The 18,683-nt window shown below is 45.2% G+C and overlaps 1 protein-coding gene across 1 annotated transcript in view; it reads left to right on the forward strand.

Annotated features, from left to right (window-relative positions):
• Positions 1–18,683, forward strand: part of TMEM163 (transmembrane protein 163) — a 250,867-nt gene that overhangs the window by 166,784 nt on the left and 65,400 nt on the right. Inside the window, exon 4 of the mRNA XM_022569576.2 lies at positions 565–656. Within this exon, the coding sequence (XP_022425284.1) occupies positions 565–656 (92 nt within the window). The remainder of the gene's footprint in view (positions 1–564; positions 657–18,683) is intronic.

The following is an 18,683-nucleotide window of genomic DNA, read 5'->3' on the forward strand; positions in this document are numbered from 1 at the left end:
TTGAACAAAAGCATTGAATTTTGCACCCAATTTCACGGTGTTGGCAGACTTCCCGGAGCCCCTGGGTGACCCCACCCTCTGGACCCCTGGACCCCAGGTATTAATAGAACAGTCCCACTGAGAGCCAGAAACAGAGTCCTTGGCCTGAATCTTCTACTTGGGACGGGCAGGAAAATGCTGAAATTATCTTGCCTGCCCTGGGGAAGTCAATTTCACATGTGTCAGAACAGTGTCATCACCCTGCCCGCATCTCCAGAGGGCTGGGAGCCAGAGGCCCCGGGAGCAGAGCCCTGCACACCAGAGTGTGGTTTCTCAGGCCCCAGCAGCGAGGGACCAGGGGGAGCCGTGACCCTGGCACCAGGCAGGCGTGTTGGGTGCCCTGGCTCAGAATTCCCAGGATTCACCTTGAGGATGATGAATGACCAGCATTGTAACGATGTGAAGCCTGTTTGCTCTGAGGTCACTGGCTCAGATGTTCTGAGTCACGGAACGGTTACCTTGTGTCTTCGCAGTTGTGCCCTATTAACTCTGGGAAACCACTAATACCGTGTCTCCTTCTCCTAGTTTGATGCCATCCTTGACGTCCTGTCATCTGCGATCGTCCTGTGGCGTTACAGCAACGCGGCCGCTGTACACTCTGCCCATAGGGAATACATGTAAGTGGATTTTTGTCTTATTCCAGACTGCAGAACCCTCGCAAATGAGGGGCACGTAATTAGGCTGTCAGCACAGCTCACCCTGTAGCTTTGGTCCCGGTGATGAGAATAATAAGTTCCCCAAATTGCCTTTGAGACTGGCTAGTATGATATCAGCTATATGATAGGCCCCTTCTGCGATGGTCAGAGAGATGGGATGTCCCTTTATAATTCTCCCTGTTCTATGCACTTGAGTCTGGAGTGAATATTTGTATGCTCATTTGCCTGTCCATCCATTCATCTATCCGTGGATCAATCCGAAACTGCACGACTCAGATTGGGACTTGGACCCCCAGGCCAGGACTCAAACCCCGTCACACCCCAGTCTGGGACTTGAACCCACTGTCTTTTCATTGAAATCACACACCTGGTCTCAGGACTTACTGAAGCTCAAGTTCTTTATGTCTCGGCACAGAAAGAATTCAGTGAGAGACAAAGTGATAGGTATTTATTTAGAGAGAGACACATTCCACAGACAGAATGTGGTCCCTGACTTATGGGGTGGCTAGTTTCTATGGGCTGGGCAATTTCATAGACTAAAGAGTGGGAGGATTACTCCAGCTATCTTGGAGAAGGGGCAGGGATTTCCACTAGTTTGGCCACCGCCCACTTTTTGACCTTTTATGGTGAGCCTCAGAACCGTCATGGCCCTGGTGGGTGTGTCTCTTAGCGTGCCGATGTATATAGCGAGTGTATAATAAGGCTCACAGTTTTCGTCATATCCTCAACGTCTGTGTCACTTTTTTTTTTTTTTTTTTGGTACGCGGGCCTCTCACTGCTGAGGCCTCTCCCGCTGCGGAGCACAGGCTCCGGACGCGCAGGCCCAGCGGCCATGGCTCACGGGCCCAGCCGTTCCGCGGCATGTGGGATCTTCCCGGACCGTGGCACGAACCCGTGTCCCCTGCATTGGCAGGCGGACTCTCAACCACTGCGCCACCAGGGAAGCCCTGTGTCATTCTTTTAAAGGTTGTGCCCTGTCCCCTTCCCTCCTGTTTCAAATCCATCTACCAATCCACCCATCCTTCCATCCTCTCTCAATTTGTGTTACTGGAATCTTTGCTCCCTTGAATTTTTATGCTTTTTTTTTTCCTTTCTTTTTAAGTAAGATGAGTTCTCCGCTGTAATTTACAGAAGACATCTTGAAGGCATTCTAAATTATTCTACTTGTCTTCTCTCCCTCTCTGTATTAGAGGATATTGCTTGCCCCAGTCTCTACATCTTGTGGGTGATGATTTTGTGTTTGAGGTACTTGTGTTTGTGACCATAAAACATGTGTCTTTCCGATTTCCATTTTTTTATTCTCTTAGTAATCCCCAGGTTCCAAAGTCAGATTTGTTGGCTTTGAATCTCAGCTCCACAACTTGTCAGCTCTGTGACCATGGGAAGCTATCCTAAACTGGTCTATGTCTTGTTTCCTTACCTGGAGAAAAGGGGAAATAACAGTACCTCCTCATAGGATTATTGTGACGTTTATGTGAGTGAGATAATCATCACATATACGATGTAATATAATATTAGGTTATATATATTAACTTAGAGCAGTGTTTGGCATGTAGTTCAGTAAGCCTTAGCTGCCATTGTTATTAATTATAAAGGGGGCTCCCCTGGGACTGAGCCATCACTGGTTATTAGAGCAGCAGCTTTACTCCACCTCTGCAGCGTTTGGACAGTTGAATACAAATGAGTAAATGCCCCGTGCTTTGTTGCGGTGCCCAGACAGAAGGTATTCTTGATGGGGGATGCTGTGTCACAATCAGACATACGAATGTTGAGTGTCAGGGGACTCAGTAATATATCTGAGGTTGCATGTGCCAGATGGAAGGCTTGAAAGATGATGCCAAAACTGATTCGAGAATGAGAGCAACTTTTAGTTTAGTTGTTGGCTTTAGATAGAGCACAAAAGCTTCTTTTAAGTGTTAACTGTGTATTTTAATGTGCATTTGCTCTTGTAACAAATATAATTAAAGTATCAAATCTCTGATATCACAGATGATATTCTTTAGGATAAGGTTAATTTTTGAAAAAGTGAGTCAACTTATTGGTTGAAAAAATTAAGAGACAATAGTAGTAAACTGATTTTGTAAAATTTCAAATGACGGTATTATAATGGTAGAAGTTGAATCAACACTGGTCTAGGTGAAGGAGCAGTGCATCTACCCAGGCTGTTGCTGGCTGGTATTTGAGGAATACAGGGAGAGCAATCTGGAGAGTGCAGTACAGACATACTCGACTTTCAAGAGTTGGTCCCTCTGCTCTCAGAAGAACACATATTCTTTGGATTTATAGTTGCGCTGTCCAATATGGCAGGCACTAGAGGCTGGTCCTGAGAGGTGTTGTAACTGTAAAATACACACCAGATTCCAAAGACATAGTAAGAATAATAGAGTATAAACGTTTTATTAATAATTTACAAACAATATTGATTCCATGTTTAAGAATATTTTGGATGTATTGGGTTAAATAAACTATTACAATTAATTTTACTTCCTTCTGTTTACATTTTTAATATGGCTTTTAGAAATTTAAAATGACATATGGGGCTTATATTATATTTCTATTGGGCCTTGCCCTCAGAAGAGAAAGCTCTTCCCTCTGCCTTCTCTTATTTTGGAGTTAATAACCCAGAATTTGATTTGCAATTCTAGGAGGAATTGAATTCAGTGTTTCTCAATTTCTCTCTTCTAATTTGCTTTTTTAATCTGATTTCCTTTATGCTAAAATGAATCTCTTACATATTAGTCACAAAGCCACAAATTATTGTGGCTTTTCTATTGTGTTGGGATCTCTGTGAGCATTTGCCAGGTGGCCTGGAGTTTTTCCAACATTAAGGTTGATGACAAGAAATGTCATTGGTTTCACTGTTTTTAATGATCCCCAAACAAGTACCCTCAAAAAATGTGTATCTTTATTAATACCCATAAGGCAGAAACTCACAGATTTGCTTTGATAATTCCCAGATGGTTCAACATGATGATACTCATGGATTCATTTGGAGATTCCTAATGTAGGGATTAAAATAACACTCAATCCCCTGTATCGCTGGCTTAGTTTAAAGTTTTAATCTCTGGCTCATCTCATGTCAATTAAAAATTCGTGAAATCACCGCCAGCTGAGACACTGATGTTTGCATATGAATGAGCGTGAATGAATTATGAGGGGCATAGCCAGAAGAGCCTTTGGTTTTCAGTTAGTTGCTGGAGAACAAGATTTGAGAGAATGGGGAAATACCCAACTAGTTCTTAGTTAACGCTTCTAGTTTTCCCTCCTCAGCCTTGCTGCCTGATGACAGTGGGTGTGACGGGTGTTTGATGCTCAGAGGGAGAGAGCATGTATGCCTTCACCACCATCACAGAGCAGAGCTCTAATAAGCTTTGCTTTGTTTCACACTTTTTTATTGTGCCAAAAAACATCCTATTTACCGTCTTAAATATTTTAAGTTTATAGTTCAGTAGTGTTAAGCGTATTCAAGTTGCTGTGGGTCGTCAAATTCACAGAGACAGAAGGTGGAACACTTCGGTATTTTTAAACAATGTAAAGACATATTTGACTAGAGGATGGCAATAAGAATTGATTATAAACCTAAGCTTCCTCATTTTCCACAGAGCAACTAAACAATAAATACATTTCAAGAAATAGATGACAATACCTCATGCAAAATTCCAAAGTCATGTAGTCACTAAGATTAACCCAAACTGTTTGTAAATTAAAAGACAACAGCAAAAGGTCACAAAAAGCCTATTTCTTTCATAGCATCATGGCTGATTCTTTTTTTCTTTTTCTTTTTCTTTTTTTTGCGGTCCGCGGGCCTCCCACTGTTGTGGCCTCTCCCATTGCGGAGCACAGGCTCTGGACGCGCAGGCTCAGCGGCCGTGGCTCACGGGCCCAGCCGCTCCACGGCATGTGGGATCTTCCCAGACTGGAGCACGAACCAGTGTCCCCTGCATCGGCTGGCAGACTCTCAACCACTGCGCCACCAGGGAAGCCCCTATGTCTGATTCTTTAAGCAGATAAACAAAGTACTTTAAAGAATGGTCAAAACTTGGCCTGAACTGTCTTCTGGTAATTATTAATACCGCTATTTGTAGTTTTGTTGTCCAAGGACAAGAGCTCTATGGGATCGATCACCTTCTGCTGTTACTGGAACAGATCTCCAGGAATTTTTCATCTTGCAGATTGAGACTCTGTACTCATTAAACAACTCCCTATTACCCCTCCTCTAGCCCTTGGTAGCAACCACTCTACCTTCTGTCTCTATGAATTGGACGTCCCTAGGTCCCTCATATAGATGGAATCATACGGTATGTGCCGTTTTGTGCCTGGCTTGTTTCATTTAGCGTAGTGTCTTCAAGGTTCATCCATGTTGTAGCATGTGTCAAAATTTCCTTCCTTTTTAAGACTGAGTAATATTCTGTTATATGTGTAGACCACGTTCTGTGATTCCATTCATCTATTGATAGACATTTGGGTTGTTTTCATGTCAGCCATTGTGAATAATGGTGCTTTGAATATGGATGTACACAATCTATCTTCATGACCCTGCTTTCAGTTCTTTTGGAAATACACCCAGCAGTGGGATTGGTGGGTCATGTGGTAGGACTATTTCTTCCTTCCTTTCTCCCTCCCTCCCCCCCTCCCTCCCTCCCTCCCTCCCTCCCTCCCTTCCTCCCTTCCTCCCTTCCTTCCTCCCTTCCTCCCTCCCTCCCTCCCTCCCTCCCTCCCTCCCTCCCTTCCTCCCTTCCTCCCTTCCTCCCTCCCTCCCTCCCTCCCTCCCTCCCTCCCTCCCTCCCTTCCTCCCTCCCTCCCTCCCTCCCTCCCTCCCTCCCTCCCTCCCTCCCTCCCTTCCTTCCTTCCTTCCTTCCTTCCTTCCTTCCTTCCTTCCTTCCTTCCTTCCTTCCTTCCTTCCTTCCTTCCTTCCTTCCTTCCTGATCTAGTTCCCTGAGCAGGGATCGAACCCACCTCCCCTGCAGTGGAAGCGTGGAACCTTAATCACTGGACGGCCAGGGAAGTCCCAGGATGAGATTTAATGTTTCGAGGAATCTCCATACTTTTCTCCATAGCATTTGCTTCATTTTGTAATTCCACCAGCTAGTTATCTATTTTGAAAAGCTCCAAATTTACATCATCTTCCTGTGGTAGGAAAGATGTATGTGGGGAAGGTGGACTGTTGGACTTACAGGCGGTAACGGTTTTCAACAGGTGACTGTTTTAGAAGGAGGGGCAAGGGAGTCATTTGTTTGTAAGGGAAGGATTCTAAGAATACACTAGGATATCCAGCTGGGTGAGGGCTGGGAGGACCACAGCAAGGTTAGTGAACAGTCACCGTTGGATTAGAACTCCTGCTTTGCTTGGCAGTTGTTGGTGTGGGGCACTAACTTGACAGTGGGATGCTAAGAACCAGGGTTTCACAGGTGGTTCATTTATTGGTGTGGATTTAGGGTGGGAGTGGGTGGCTGAGATAGGGTGAGGACAAAAAGTCAGGGCCAGGTGTGAGCCCAGGCGTTTGGGGGCAAGGGAGCAGGGAGACACAGAGGAGTGCGGTTATAAGGGTGCAGTGGTTGTCCTGGCGATAGTGGATTGCTATGAGGCCACGCAAAAGAATGAAGCACGCTTTGTACACTTATATTGTGATCTCCGAGGTTCATTAAGTGAGGAAAGCCTGGAGCCAAATCGTATTTAGTCTTTTCTCTTTGTGGATGCAAACCTCTTTTGTTAAAACCACACGCTGTTTGGACATATGAAAAAAAATCTCCGCAAGCATACAAAGGAGACCAGCAGCAGGGTCGCCTCTGGGAGGGGGACTGGGGACAGAGAAAGAGGGGAGGCACGTTACATCCTTTAGACCAGAGCTGTGCATTGAACTCTCTATGATAATGGACACGTTCTCTCTACTGTCCAATACGGTAGCTATTAGCCACACGTGGCCCTTGAGCCCTCAACATGTGGCTAGGATGACCAAGGATCTGGATTTTTAACTTTATTTAATTTTAATTAATTTAAATTTATATAGTCACACGTGTGGCTAGTCGCTACCACATTGGACAAAGCCTCTTGAGCTGCTTTGATCATTTTTACTCTATTTTTTTAAAACAAAGTTGTTAATAAATCACAGTCCAGGGGACTTGGAAATGAGAGACAGATATTGAGGGGGGAAGGAGATGATGGAGGCAGAGGGTGTGGGAGAAATTAGTGTAAGAAGAATTTGGCAAGGTCAAAAGACACAGAGAATTTCACGCCTGTCTTAGCTGTTCTCAGCCCTGGGTACCATGTAAGGCCACAGGAAGTACCACAGCCTCCTGCTGCCGTCAGCTGCGGAGGGCCATCAGGATGCTTGCCTTGGAAGGTACAGCTGGGTGCTCACTGGGGGCCTGTGACGTTTTGCATATGATTGCGGCACAGGTGGGAGGCCCCCCGAAGGCTCCCCAGTGCCAGCTGTCTGTTTGGGCCATCCATCCTTCAGCTCCCTGAGATGGAGAGGCGGAAGCAGATGGGAGGCTGTGCACCTTTACAGGCTTCTAATTCTGCCACATTGAGGCAAAAACGCAGCTTGGGAGGTTGTTCTCTTGTGCCAGATGTACCTCCAAATGGCATTATGCTCCACAGCATATCGGAAGGCGAATGTGAGAGGTACAGAGGAATATTCTTAGAGAGATGGAAATCCTTTGTGTGTCTTCTCATGTGAAAAAGGTGGAGCACGCTGGTTCTCACCCAGGCAGGGTATTTCTCCTGTTTCCTTTTCCAATTTGCTTGGCCTGAAAACTACCAGTTGCCAGGATAGCTTCATAGTCTTTTTTTTGTTTTTTTTTTGAATTTTATTTTATATATTTTTGTAAACAGCAGGTTCTTATTAGTCATCCATTTTATACACATCAGTGTATACATGTCAATCCTGATCTCCCAATTCATACCCCCACCACCCCACCTCCCCTGCCACTTTCCCCCCTTGGTGTCCATACGTTTATTCTCTACATCTGTGTCTCTGTTTCTGCCCTACAAACAGGTTCATCTGTACCATTTTTCTAGGTTCCACATACATGAGTTAATATACGATATTTGTTTTTCTCCTTCTGATAGTCTTTTGATTCCTGGTTTCGGTAGCCCCCTTGCTGGTTTTGAAACCAAGCCAGAAATGGAAAAAGAAAACTACTGCAGTCGAGAGAGGATGGGTTGGTGATTTGCTTTTGGCGTCTGGTCTAAGTGGACCGCAAAGGCAAAGAGTTACACCAAGAACGTATTAAAATAGTACCACGGGGCTTCCCTGGTGGCGCAGTGGTTGGGAGTCCGCCTGCCAATGCGGGGGACGCGGGTTCGTGCCCTGGTCCGGGAGGCTCCCACATGCCGCCAACCGGCTGGGCCCGTGGACCATGGCCGCTGAGCCTGTGCGTCCGGAGTCTGTGCTCCGCGGCGGGAGGGGCCACAGCAGTGAGAGGCCCGCGTACCGCAAAACAAACAAACGAAAAAAACCACGGGTTCGATCCCTGGTCCGGGAGGATCCCACATGCCACGGAGCGGCTGGGCCCGTGCGCCACAAATACTGAGCCTGTGCTCTAGAGCTCATAAGCCACAACTACTGAAGCCCACGCGCCTGGAGCCCGTGCTCCACAACGAGACAGGCCACCGCAATGAGAAGCCCGCGCACCGCAACAAGGAGTGGCCCCTGCTCACCACAACTAGAGAAGGCCTGTGTGCAGCAACGAAGACCCAACAGCCAGAAACAAACAAATAAATTTATATTAAAAAAAAAATAGTGCCACGTCCCTCCAACCCCTGCCCCCCTTGTCAGGGAGCATTCCATCTACCCTTAAACTGAGGGCTCTGGGAAGGTGAATTGCATTTCCTCCACATTTGTCTAGTGCTCTTAACTTTACAAAGCTCTTGAAGTGTGTAAAGTGTGTTTTAGCTCAAGAGCCGACCTTGAACTAGAAGAATAAATAACTTCCGAGATGACCTCCATGCCCGTTGAAAGCTAATGCAGAAGGTGGAGCCTTGATAGCAGGACATGAGCTGCTATCCTGAGCTCATCTGCCTGGAATAGTTTAGGTTTAGTCTTGCCTGAAGGCAGAAGGGAGTTGCCTTCCACTGTCAGGAAACGAACATATGAAACCCGCCAGACACAGACATGATATTAATGGGTTGTGATGCGGTGGGCAGGATGTATTCGAGGAAGGAGGGTAGGCTTGGTCCCTGTTACCAGTTGAATTGTGTCTCACCAAAAGATGTTGAAATTCTAACCCCCTGTGTCGCAGAATGATACCTTATTGGGAAATAGGATCTTTGCAGGTGTCACCAAGTTAGATGAAGTCCTAATCCAGTACGACTGGGGTCTTTGTAAGAAGAGTAGACACACAGAGAGGCACTCAAGGAGAAAATGACCATGTGACAATGGGGGCAGAGTTCAGAGTGATGTATGCAAGCCAAAGAATGCAAGGATTGTTGGTCGATCCCAGCAGCTAGACGAGACAAGGAAGGCTTCTGCCCTGTAGGTTTCAGAGGGAGTGTGAGCCTGCCAACACCTCGATTTCAGACTTTGAGACCCCAAAACTGTGAGACAATAAATTGCTTTTTTTTTTTTTTTTGTGGTACGCGGGCCTCTCACTGTTGTGGCCTGTCCCGCTGTGGAGCACAGGCTCAGCGGCCATGGCTCACGGGCCCAGCCGCTCCGCGGCACGTGGGATCTTCCTGGACCGGGGCACGAACCCGTGTCCCCTGCATCGGCAGGCGGACTCTCAACCACTGCGCCACCAGGGAAGCCCTGCTGTTGTTTTAAGACCCCCAATTTGTGGTGCTTTTTTATAGCAGCACAGGAAACTAATACTATCCTGGAGAAGAATTCTCTGTCAGACCTGCACTCACTTGCTCCGTGACCTTCAGCGGTTTATTAATCTTTTGAAACTTCAGTTTTCTCATGTGTGAAAGTGGGAGGGCCATCGTAGCTACCAAAGGGCATTGAGGTGAAGATTGAACATGATAGTGAATGGAACATCAATATACGCTCAAAAAATGTCAGGCCACTTCTCTTCCATCCCTAGAGTTTTGAAAATGTTTTTTATTAGTCAGTACTGGGATAGTTTCTCATTGTCTGCCCTACTGTTTTTTTTGCTCTCAAGGGTGTGAAATAAAAGACTCTGCAAAGAAAAATTCGAAAAACTGAAATACATGCTTTGGCATATGTAGAAAGTTGCTTTTGACCTTGAGACATGGGGAAGTAGTGTAGTGAGGTGATAAAAGATTATTCCTTGATTTCCTGATTTCATCCCATGCCCCTGCTCCATCCCCCATTTTGGATCAAGACAAAGGTTGTAAAAGGTTGGGGTAATTCCTAGTGCCCCAAAGAATACAGTAAAACTCACTTGTTATAGGACCTCCCCGAGCTAACATTTTGATTTATAGCTTGTGTGTGTGTGTATGTGTGTACATGCACACATGTGCATGGTTCCATATACATCCTTTTTTTCCACATAAATAGAGATGATCTATATATACTCTTTTGAAAACTGGGTTTTCTCTGCTACCAGCACGGTTTGAATATCTTCCCATCTTAGGACAGAGATATGTTATTTTTTGATAGCTATGCGGTATGCTATGTATGGATTTAACATATTTTGTTTAAGCAATTTTCTACTGAAGACATGGGTTGTTTTCAGTGTCCTGAAGTTAGAAACAACCTGAAATAACTACGTGACACATTTATATTTTAATGCTTGTCCTCTTATTTCTTTAGGATAAATTACTAGAAGTCTGGGTGAAATAATATGCTAACTTATAACTGATGCCCGGTGTCAAAGTGTGCTCCAAAAAAGGTCATACTGATTTACATTCCCACTGGCAGGGTTGAGGATGTGTTTACTCACTTTTGCCCACACAAAGTGTTATCATTCATTTTGATCACAGCCCTTTGTCCAGGTGGAAAATTGAATTCTCTATGTTAACACACATTTAAAGAAACGTTAGTTACCAGTCTAGCTGAGCATTTTCACATATGTGTTTTTGGCATTTGTATTTCTTTTGGGAAATGGGTTGCCAGAATTTCAAATGGGATGAGAAGTCTTTTATTTCCATTTTGGGACGTTGCCCAGACTCTAGCTGGTAGAACTTCGGTGACTAAGGAAGTACAACTTCCTTCCTGCTCTGCCCAATCCCATCCCCCCATAATTCTTTCTTTTGCAGTGCTATATTTTTTTCTTTCGTAGATCTAGTTACCTGTATTTAATTGATGTATTGGTATATTTGTTTATTGCCCATCGTCCTCACAAGATTTTACGCTCAGAAAAGCATGGGTCATATGACTGTCATATTCTTTTCAACCCCTAGAATAATGCCTGGCGTTTAGTAGGTGCTGGTTATCGAGTTGCAGAATGAACGATTGAACTATGGAACCCCTTCATCTTATGTAAATTTTCATAACCTTTATGAAGATGTTAAGTATTTACTGAGCACCTGCTCTGGACCTGGTATGCGGGGCTGTGCGTTAGGTAGCGGTATTATTTAACACTTGGTAGAGAAGGTAAATATTGCTGCTGAAGGCTCATGGCTGGTAAGTGGATACAACTGGAGTGTGAACCTACGTCTTACTTGCCTGGAAATTTGCTTGTAACCATTATGTAACGCTGCTTCTCCAAAGGACCATTTGTGTGTCTTGGTTTTACCACTTTTTTGTCCTTCCCACCCCTGGAAATGCCCCTTCCTAGCAATTAGCTGCAACCCAAAATTGATTGGAGGGAGAGGGAAAGTGGAATTAAGAACTATACAGTATTCAACTTGAAGTGCAGTCCTGGGCTTTGGTTCTGTGTACAGTGGGGAGATGGTTGGCAGCTGGCCAGGCAAGGATAAAGTGCCTGGGCCACCTCGGGGCAGTCTAGGGGCAGGGTTGGTCTTCCCAGGAGCCGGTGGTCATGTCCTGGGTCACCTGGCAACGGCTGCTGAGACAAGCACTGCAGCCCTGCGATGTCTCAAAGGCCTTGCGAATGAGGATCATTTGTCTTAACTGCAGCCTGGACTTCTTCCATGCTCTTTGCAACATTGGTTCCTGTTTTCAGACCAAGCTGGCAGCTGGCTAGGGCCTGCTGCATCCTGGGCTGAGGGCTTTGCCGTCAAGGAACTGGAGCCCGAGTTTGTCCATGGCTGTGGCCTCTCCTCTGACACCTGCTGCAGGATGGGGCAGGTGGGGCAGGATGGGGCAGAGAGCATTCTCTCTCCAAGAACACCGGCCGGTCAGTTTCACCCTGAAGATGGTCACCCTTTGGGATTTGGGTTTGGATGTCCCATTGACCGTCATCCTTCCATCTGCCACTCTGAGCTGCGGTAGTCTAAACCACTGCCTGCGCTTTGTGGTGAGCGGACTTAGTTCTGAAGCCCTCTTTGAAGTGGGGAGATTTTTTTTTTATATATAAATTCATTTAGTTATTTATTTTTTGGCCGCGTTGGGTCTTCGTTGCTGCGCACGGGCTGTCTCTAGTTGCAGCGAGTGGGGGCTTCTCATTGCGGTGGCTTCTCTTTGTTGCAGAGCACGGGCTCTAGGCACGCAGACTTCAGTAGTTGTGGCACGAGGGCTCAGTAGATGTGGTGCATAGGCTTAGTTGCTCTGCGGCATGTGGGATCTTCCCGAACCAGGGCTCGAACCCGTGTCCCCTGCATTGGCAGGCGTATTCTTAACCACTACGCCACCAGGGAAGTCCGAAGTGGGGAGATTTGAGGCAGTTGAGAACGAGGCCCTTCTCTCTTTGGGGGGGGGAAATAATTAATTAATTTATTTTGGGCTGCACCGGGTCTTCATTGCTGCACGCAGGCTTTCTCTAGTTTCAGCGAGCAGGGTCTCCCCTTCGTTGTGGTGCGCAGGCTTCTCATTGCGGTGGCTTCTGTTGTTGGCGGAGCACGGGCTCTAGGCGCACAGGCTTCAGTAGTTGTGGCTCGCAGGCTCTAGAGCACAGGCTCAGTAGTTGTGGCGCACGGGCTTAGTTGCTCCACGGCATGTGGGATCCTCCCGGCCCAGGGATCGAACTCATGTCCCCTGCATTGGAGGTGGATTCTTAACCACTGTGCCACCAGGGAAGTCCGAGGCCCTTCTCTTTGTGACCATCTCTGTCAGTGGGAGACATTGGCAGATACTCCCTTCTCTGAGGGGTCCTATTTTCAGAGGAAATCTCTGTGGGCTTGGTTCCTCCATAGTTGTCTTTGAAGGTTCACAGTCAGAAATTTCAGGGCATATTTCCTCTCCTTTCAGTCTCCTATCGAACATTTTAAATTCAGTTTTGCATAGTACTTGCCACTAATGACTAATTAATGCCAAAATGTTGCTGCTGGTTATAGCTGGTGGTGACTTTCTTGTTTATACTTTCTGATTTTTGGAAAAATATTTTACAAGGTACATGTGTTATTTTTGTAATCCTCTCAAGCATCCTTTTTCCCCATTGGGGGAATAGAAAGGGCAAGCCAGTGTCGGAACAAAGACTAAAGCTCTCCCCTCTTCTCTGTTTTTACTGCTTGCCTGTGGGTGCTACTGTGCTTACCATCAACGCCACCCGGTGCTTTTTCATACGCTTACTTCCTTGATGAAGTGACCCACCACAGTGCCTGTAGCCTTCCTATGGGTAGTCATGAAATTGCCTTGATTTAGAACTCTGGTGACTTTTCTCCCCGGTCTTCTGCCTTTCTCTAAATAGAGGCACCTTTTGAGATCTTAGTCAGCATGGGTTTTACAGGCATCTCTGGCTGATTCAGCTTATTCATATGACTAAATAGAAGGCACCTAGAGGGATACTTGAGTTGGTTTTTTGGGGAATAATTTCTATCTACCTCATAAAATTGTTATGAAAAACAAATGAGATAATATAGGTCAGTTTCTTGTCACAGTGTTGCTTGTTACGTATAGTAGGTGTTGGATAAGTGGGGGTTATTTTTATTATTTTAAAAAATATTTATTTATTTATTCACTCATTTATTTTGGCTGCGCTGGGTCCTAGTTGCGGCATGTGGACTCTTAGTTGTGGCACGCATGTGGGATCCAGTTCCCCGACCAGGGATGGAACCCGGGCCCCCTTCATTGGAAACACAAGACTCTTGCCCACTGGACCACCAGGGAAGTCCCAAATGGGTTTTTTTTTTTTTAACAGTAGGCTTTCCAGACGAAATAGAGATAGGTATGTGTTTTTCAAAATAGCTTTACTGAAGCAGACTCACAGATCTAGAGAACAAACTAGTGGTTACCAGTGGGGAGAGAGAAGGGGGGCAATATAGGAATGGGGAGTAAGAGGTACAAACTCTTAGATATAAAATAAGCTACAAGGTAAACAACAAGGTCCTACTGTATAGCACAGGGAACTATATTCAATATCCTATAATAAACCATAATGGAAAAAAATATGAAAAAGTATATATATTTGTGTAACTGAAGCACTTTGCTATACAGCAGAAATTAACACAGCATTGTAAATCAACTATATGGTAATAAATTATAAAAATAGAGTAAGAAATATAAGCTACAGGGATATGTTATACAACATGTTGATTATAGCCAATATTTTATAACTATAAACGAAGCATAACCTTTAAAAATTGTGCATCCCTATATTATATACCTATAACTATATAATACTGTATAGCAACTATACTTCCATAAAAATATGAAAATAGATTAAATTTTAATTCACATAGCATACTGTTTATGCACTGAAAGTGTACATACACATCAATGGCTTTTAGTATGTTCGCAGTTGTGCATCTATCGCCACAGTCAATTTTAGGACGATTTTATCACCACAAAAAGAAGCCTCACTCTCTTTAACTTTCACTGTTCCAAACCCTCCCAATCCCTTTTCCCTCTTCCTAGTCCTTGGCAACCACGAATCTCCTGTCTGTCCTGTAGTTTTGCCTATCCAGGACCTCTCATGTAAGTGCAATCATACACTGTGTGGTCCTTTACTCGGCATGTTTTCTTCCTTTCCTTAGTCTGTCACTTAGTTTAATGTTTTCAACATTTCTCCACTTCATAGCAGATATCAGTGTTTCCTTTCTCTTTATTGCTGTGTAATATCCCATTGTATGGATGTGCCACATTTAATTTATTTCTTCATCAGTTGATGGACATATGGGTTGTTTTCCTGTTTGGCTATTGTGAATAATGCTGCTGTGAACATTTCTGCGCAAGTGTTTGTGTGGAAATATGGTTTCATTTGGGGGGATTCATACCTAGGAGTGGAATTGCTGTGTTGTATGGTAACTCTATGTCTAATATTTGAGGAATTGTCAAACTGTTTTCCAAAGTTGCTGCACCATTTTACATTCCTGCCAGCAACTTACGAGGGTTCTAATTCCTCCATGTTCTTGCCAGCACTCGTTATTACCTGTCTGTTTGATTCTAGCCATCCTAGTGAGTTTGAGTAGTATCTTTTTTTTTTTTTTGCGGTACACGGGCCTCTCACTGTTGTGGCCTCTCCCGTTGCGGAGCACAGTCTCCGGATGCGCAGGCTCAGCGGCCATGGCTCACGGGCCCAGCCGCTCTGCGGCATGTGGGATCTTCCCGGACTGGGGCACGAACCCGTGTCCCCTGCGTCGGCAGGCAGACTCTCAACCACTGCGCCACCAGGGAAGCCCTATCTTTGTGGTTTTGATTTATACTTGAGGGTTCATACGCTTTGGAAAAATCACCTTTCTCTTCCCTTGTTTTACTCCTGGTCTTGATTCCCAAGGACCCTTTAGAAGGGTCTACCCCTTTGCGCTACCCCTGCTAGTAACGTGGCTTGTGTCTGGAGAAAGCGGCCTGCAGGAGGCCCTCCATCCCACTGATGATATCCTCCTGGCCTTCTTCTGGCTCTGCAGAGTCTGGCTTTTGGCCTTATAGGCTGAGGCTCGGTGTCATTAATGGCACAAGGACAGGGGACTCAGATTAATCAAGCTTATAGACCTGACTGTAATATCAGGATACCAGTTTATCAGTGGATGCAAGGTATTTCCATTATAAGACCTTGTCTGGGTATTCACGTGTTTTTTTCCATCTCTGTCCTTGTATGTAGACCCATGTAGAAATCCCGGGTATTGGAACAAACAGGGGTTACGTGAATGCAGTGTTTTGTGGATTCAGGCTCTGAGAGCCCGATATATCCATTTGTATAGCAGACATACTGCTCAGGACTAAAAGGAACTACCTTTGATACCAGGATACTGCCCGAGAGTCTGTCTCTTTTGGGAAGCATACTCTGGAGGGATTTATCGTATTTGTCTTTATGATTAATTTTCTTCTGTGTGTTTCCCTAACTGACCAACCCCTTTCTGTTTTATGACATTTTTCCTCTGTTATGTTGATAGTATCACCGTCTTCTAGCAATGGAGACTTCCCATTCTTTTTTTTTTTTTTTTTTAATTCCATATTTTCTGAGTGCCTATGGGCCCTAAACATACAGCTGTGGATTTTATAGTCTGGCAGGGAACCAGGGCCAGGGAGCCAAGGGATTTTTGTAGAGTTCCTATTCTGATCTGCTAGGTTTTGATCTAAAAGTTTAACACTAAAGACAGTCTTAATTACTGATTTTCCTACCATGCTTTGGGCACTGTGCCAAGTACGTTCTCTGATATGTCTCCTTGAATCCTCAGAACAATCCTTTGAGGTGCAGGTGTCACTGTTCCAATTTTATAGCTGAGGAAATGGAGGCTTAAGGAGACACAGTGGCTTGCCCAGAGTTGGAGAGCTGGGATTTATGCTGGTAATTTGCACCAAGCCCTGCTGGACTCCAAAGCCTGGTGTTACCTTCCTTTCGAGATGGCACCATGTACATCCTGTTCAGCTGGGAAGCCCCGTGGATTCATTGTGTGTTGATGACCCGGCGTGACTTGGACTCAGAAGTAAGCAGGAATCAGGAGAGAACAGCCGGGAGTAGCTCCAAACCTTAGTCATCGCTCACAAGGATGTCCCAGGGCTTCACAGCGAGCTGGAAGGGGTTTGTGAACGGATCTCCTTTCATTTTCCCTGCAGCCCAGAAAGAAGTCATCTTTCCAGTTTGAGAGGCCAAGAGATCCATGTTTTAGGTCTGTTTTTGCTACATATAATGTAACTACCCTTCGCTTTTATTTCCTCCTCTATTCGGTAAAGATTAACACTGCCTTGGAGGTATCAGGTAAGGGACGAAAAAAAGAGTGTGTTCTGAAGAGCTGAAAAGGGTTGCATGTTTGTGTGTTTATACGTGTGTAGATATATACAAACAAATGTATACATAATATATAAGCAAATAAATAAAAGTTTGTATAAAAATATGTATTCTTAAATACAATTAAACTACTAAACTTAAATTCTTTAAAACAATTTTTATTTTATTGCAGTAAGAACACTTAAGGTGAGATCCACCTTAACGAATGTTTAAGTCTAAGAAACAGTATTGTTACTATACATTGTTACAGTCGTTGTACAGCAGAATCTCTAGGACTTTGGCATCTTGCTAACAAAATTTTTGCCTGTTGCTAAGCAACTTCCCATTTGCCCCTCCCCCCTTTAGTTAAAGGCTTAAATACAGGGCACTAGAGGGGAAAATCTCCGAGAAGATGTAGTATATGTACAGAAAATTTGCTCCAAGCTTTAAGTGGCAGGGTTAACACCCACCACACCCCCATAGCTTTCCAAGGGCGACTCTAAGAACCCGCAAAGTTGCCGTGTTTCTCTATTTGCTACCGTGTTGATCCAAAGGGGTCCTTTAGTGTGGGTGTAAGCACCCACTAAAATTTGTTCCTTGGCAGTTTCAACCAAGAAATCATTTGCCCTTTCTGAGCGTGTACTTTTTTTTTTTTTTGCGGTACACGGGCCTCTCACTGTTGTGGCCTCTCCCGTTGTGGAGCACAGGCTCCGGATGCGCAGGCTCAGCGGCCATGGCTCACGGGCCCAGCCGCTCCGCGGCATGTGGGATCTTCCCGGACCGGGGCAGGTACCCGTGTCCCCTGCATCGGCAGGCAGACTCTCAACCACTGCACCACCAGGGAAGCCCTTGAGCGTGTACTTTTAACGAGACTACCTGTGTGAAAGATACATCAGTGGCGTGGACATCGCTACAAACAAGCCTGACCTTACCAGCTTTTAAATCAAAGATCAAATCCTCATCCTCTCCCAAGGTGACTGAGGCCGAGATCGTGGGAAAGTCGGATTCTCCGAGGTGCAATTCTTTGGATGTGAAGACGTGCTGGAGTTTGAAATTGAGTGCCCTTCAAAAATAGTAGCGGTAGGGAGACTCTGTTGACAAGTTCTGTCTGAGAGAATAGAGGGAAGTTTGGAAACTGACATGTTTACGTATTGCAAACATGGTGCCCCTTTTTAACCCCTATTCTGAGTAAGCATTTTGTTGGCTCCAGTTAAGACCCATCTGGCTAAATACCTGCTCTTCCTCAGGGTTCCTGTGGCTGTCGGGATCAACAACTCAGGAAAGGTGGCCACGGAGGGACTCTTTCCTGACATGTGCGGGCGTAGGAAAGATTTATGGATAAATACATCTTAAGGGACTTCCATGAAGTATAGGTGAATCTCAGCCTGGTCCTTCTTTTGAATTCTGTAGCTCATCTGCATTTCTGGGTGATGAATGATGATCTAGGCATCCGGTTTCTGGTCGGATAGGTGTTTTGTGAATTGTGAGGAGCTAAACTTTATTATGTATGTGTGTATGTATCTATGTATTTATTTATTTTCCTCATATGTGAGGAGCTAAAGTTTGTTTTGAAGCAAGTCTAGTTTTCCTGATCAGATTCCTATCAGGAGTCGCATTTTCTAACACCCGACTCTGATATGTACTCATTGATTCAGCAATGAACTGCTGAGTGCCCACCAGGTGTCAGGTACTTATGGAGACACCAGGAAACAGACAAACAAGCCTCCGCTCTCATGGACCTAACAGGAGGAGACAGAGCGTAACATGATTGTAGAGAGAAGTAAGAGCTGTGAAGAAAATCAACCAGGTGACGTAACAGAGGATGTGTGGAGGGCTTCTCTGAAGTTGGGGGGTCAAAGAAAGTCCCAAAACTGAT

Source organism: Delphinapterus leucas, chromosome 8, assembly GCF_059928025.1.
Source record: "Delphinapterus leucas isolate spDelLeu-1000000601 "Yukka" chromosome 8, BTC_Dleu_Yukka2, whole genome shotgun sequence".
Taxonomy (NCBI): domain Eukaryota; kingdom Metazoa; phylum Chordata; class Mammalia; order Artiodactyla; family Monodontidae; genus Delphinapterus; species Delphinapterus leucas.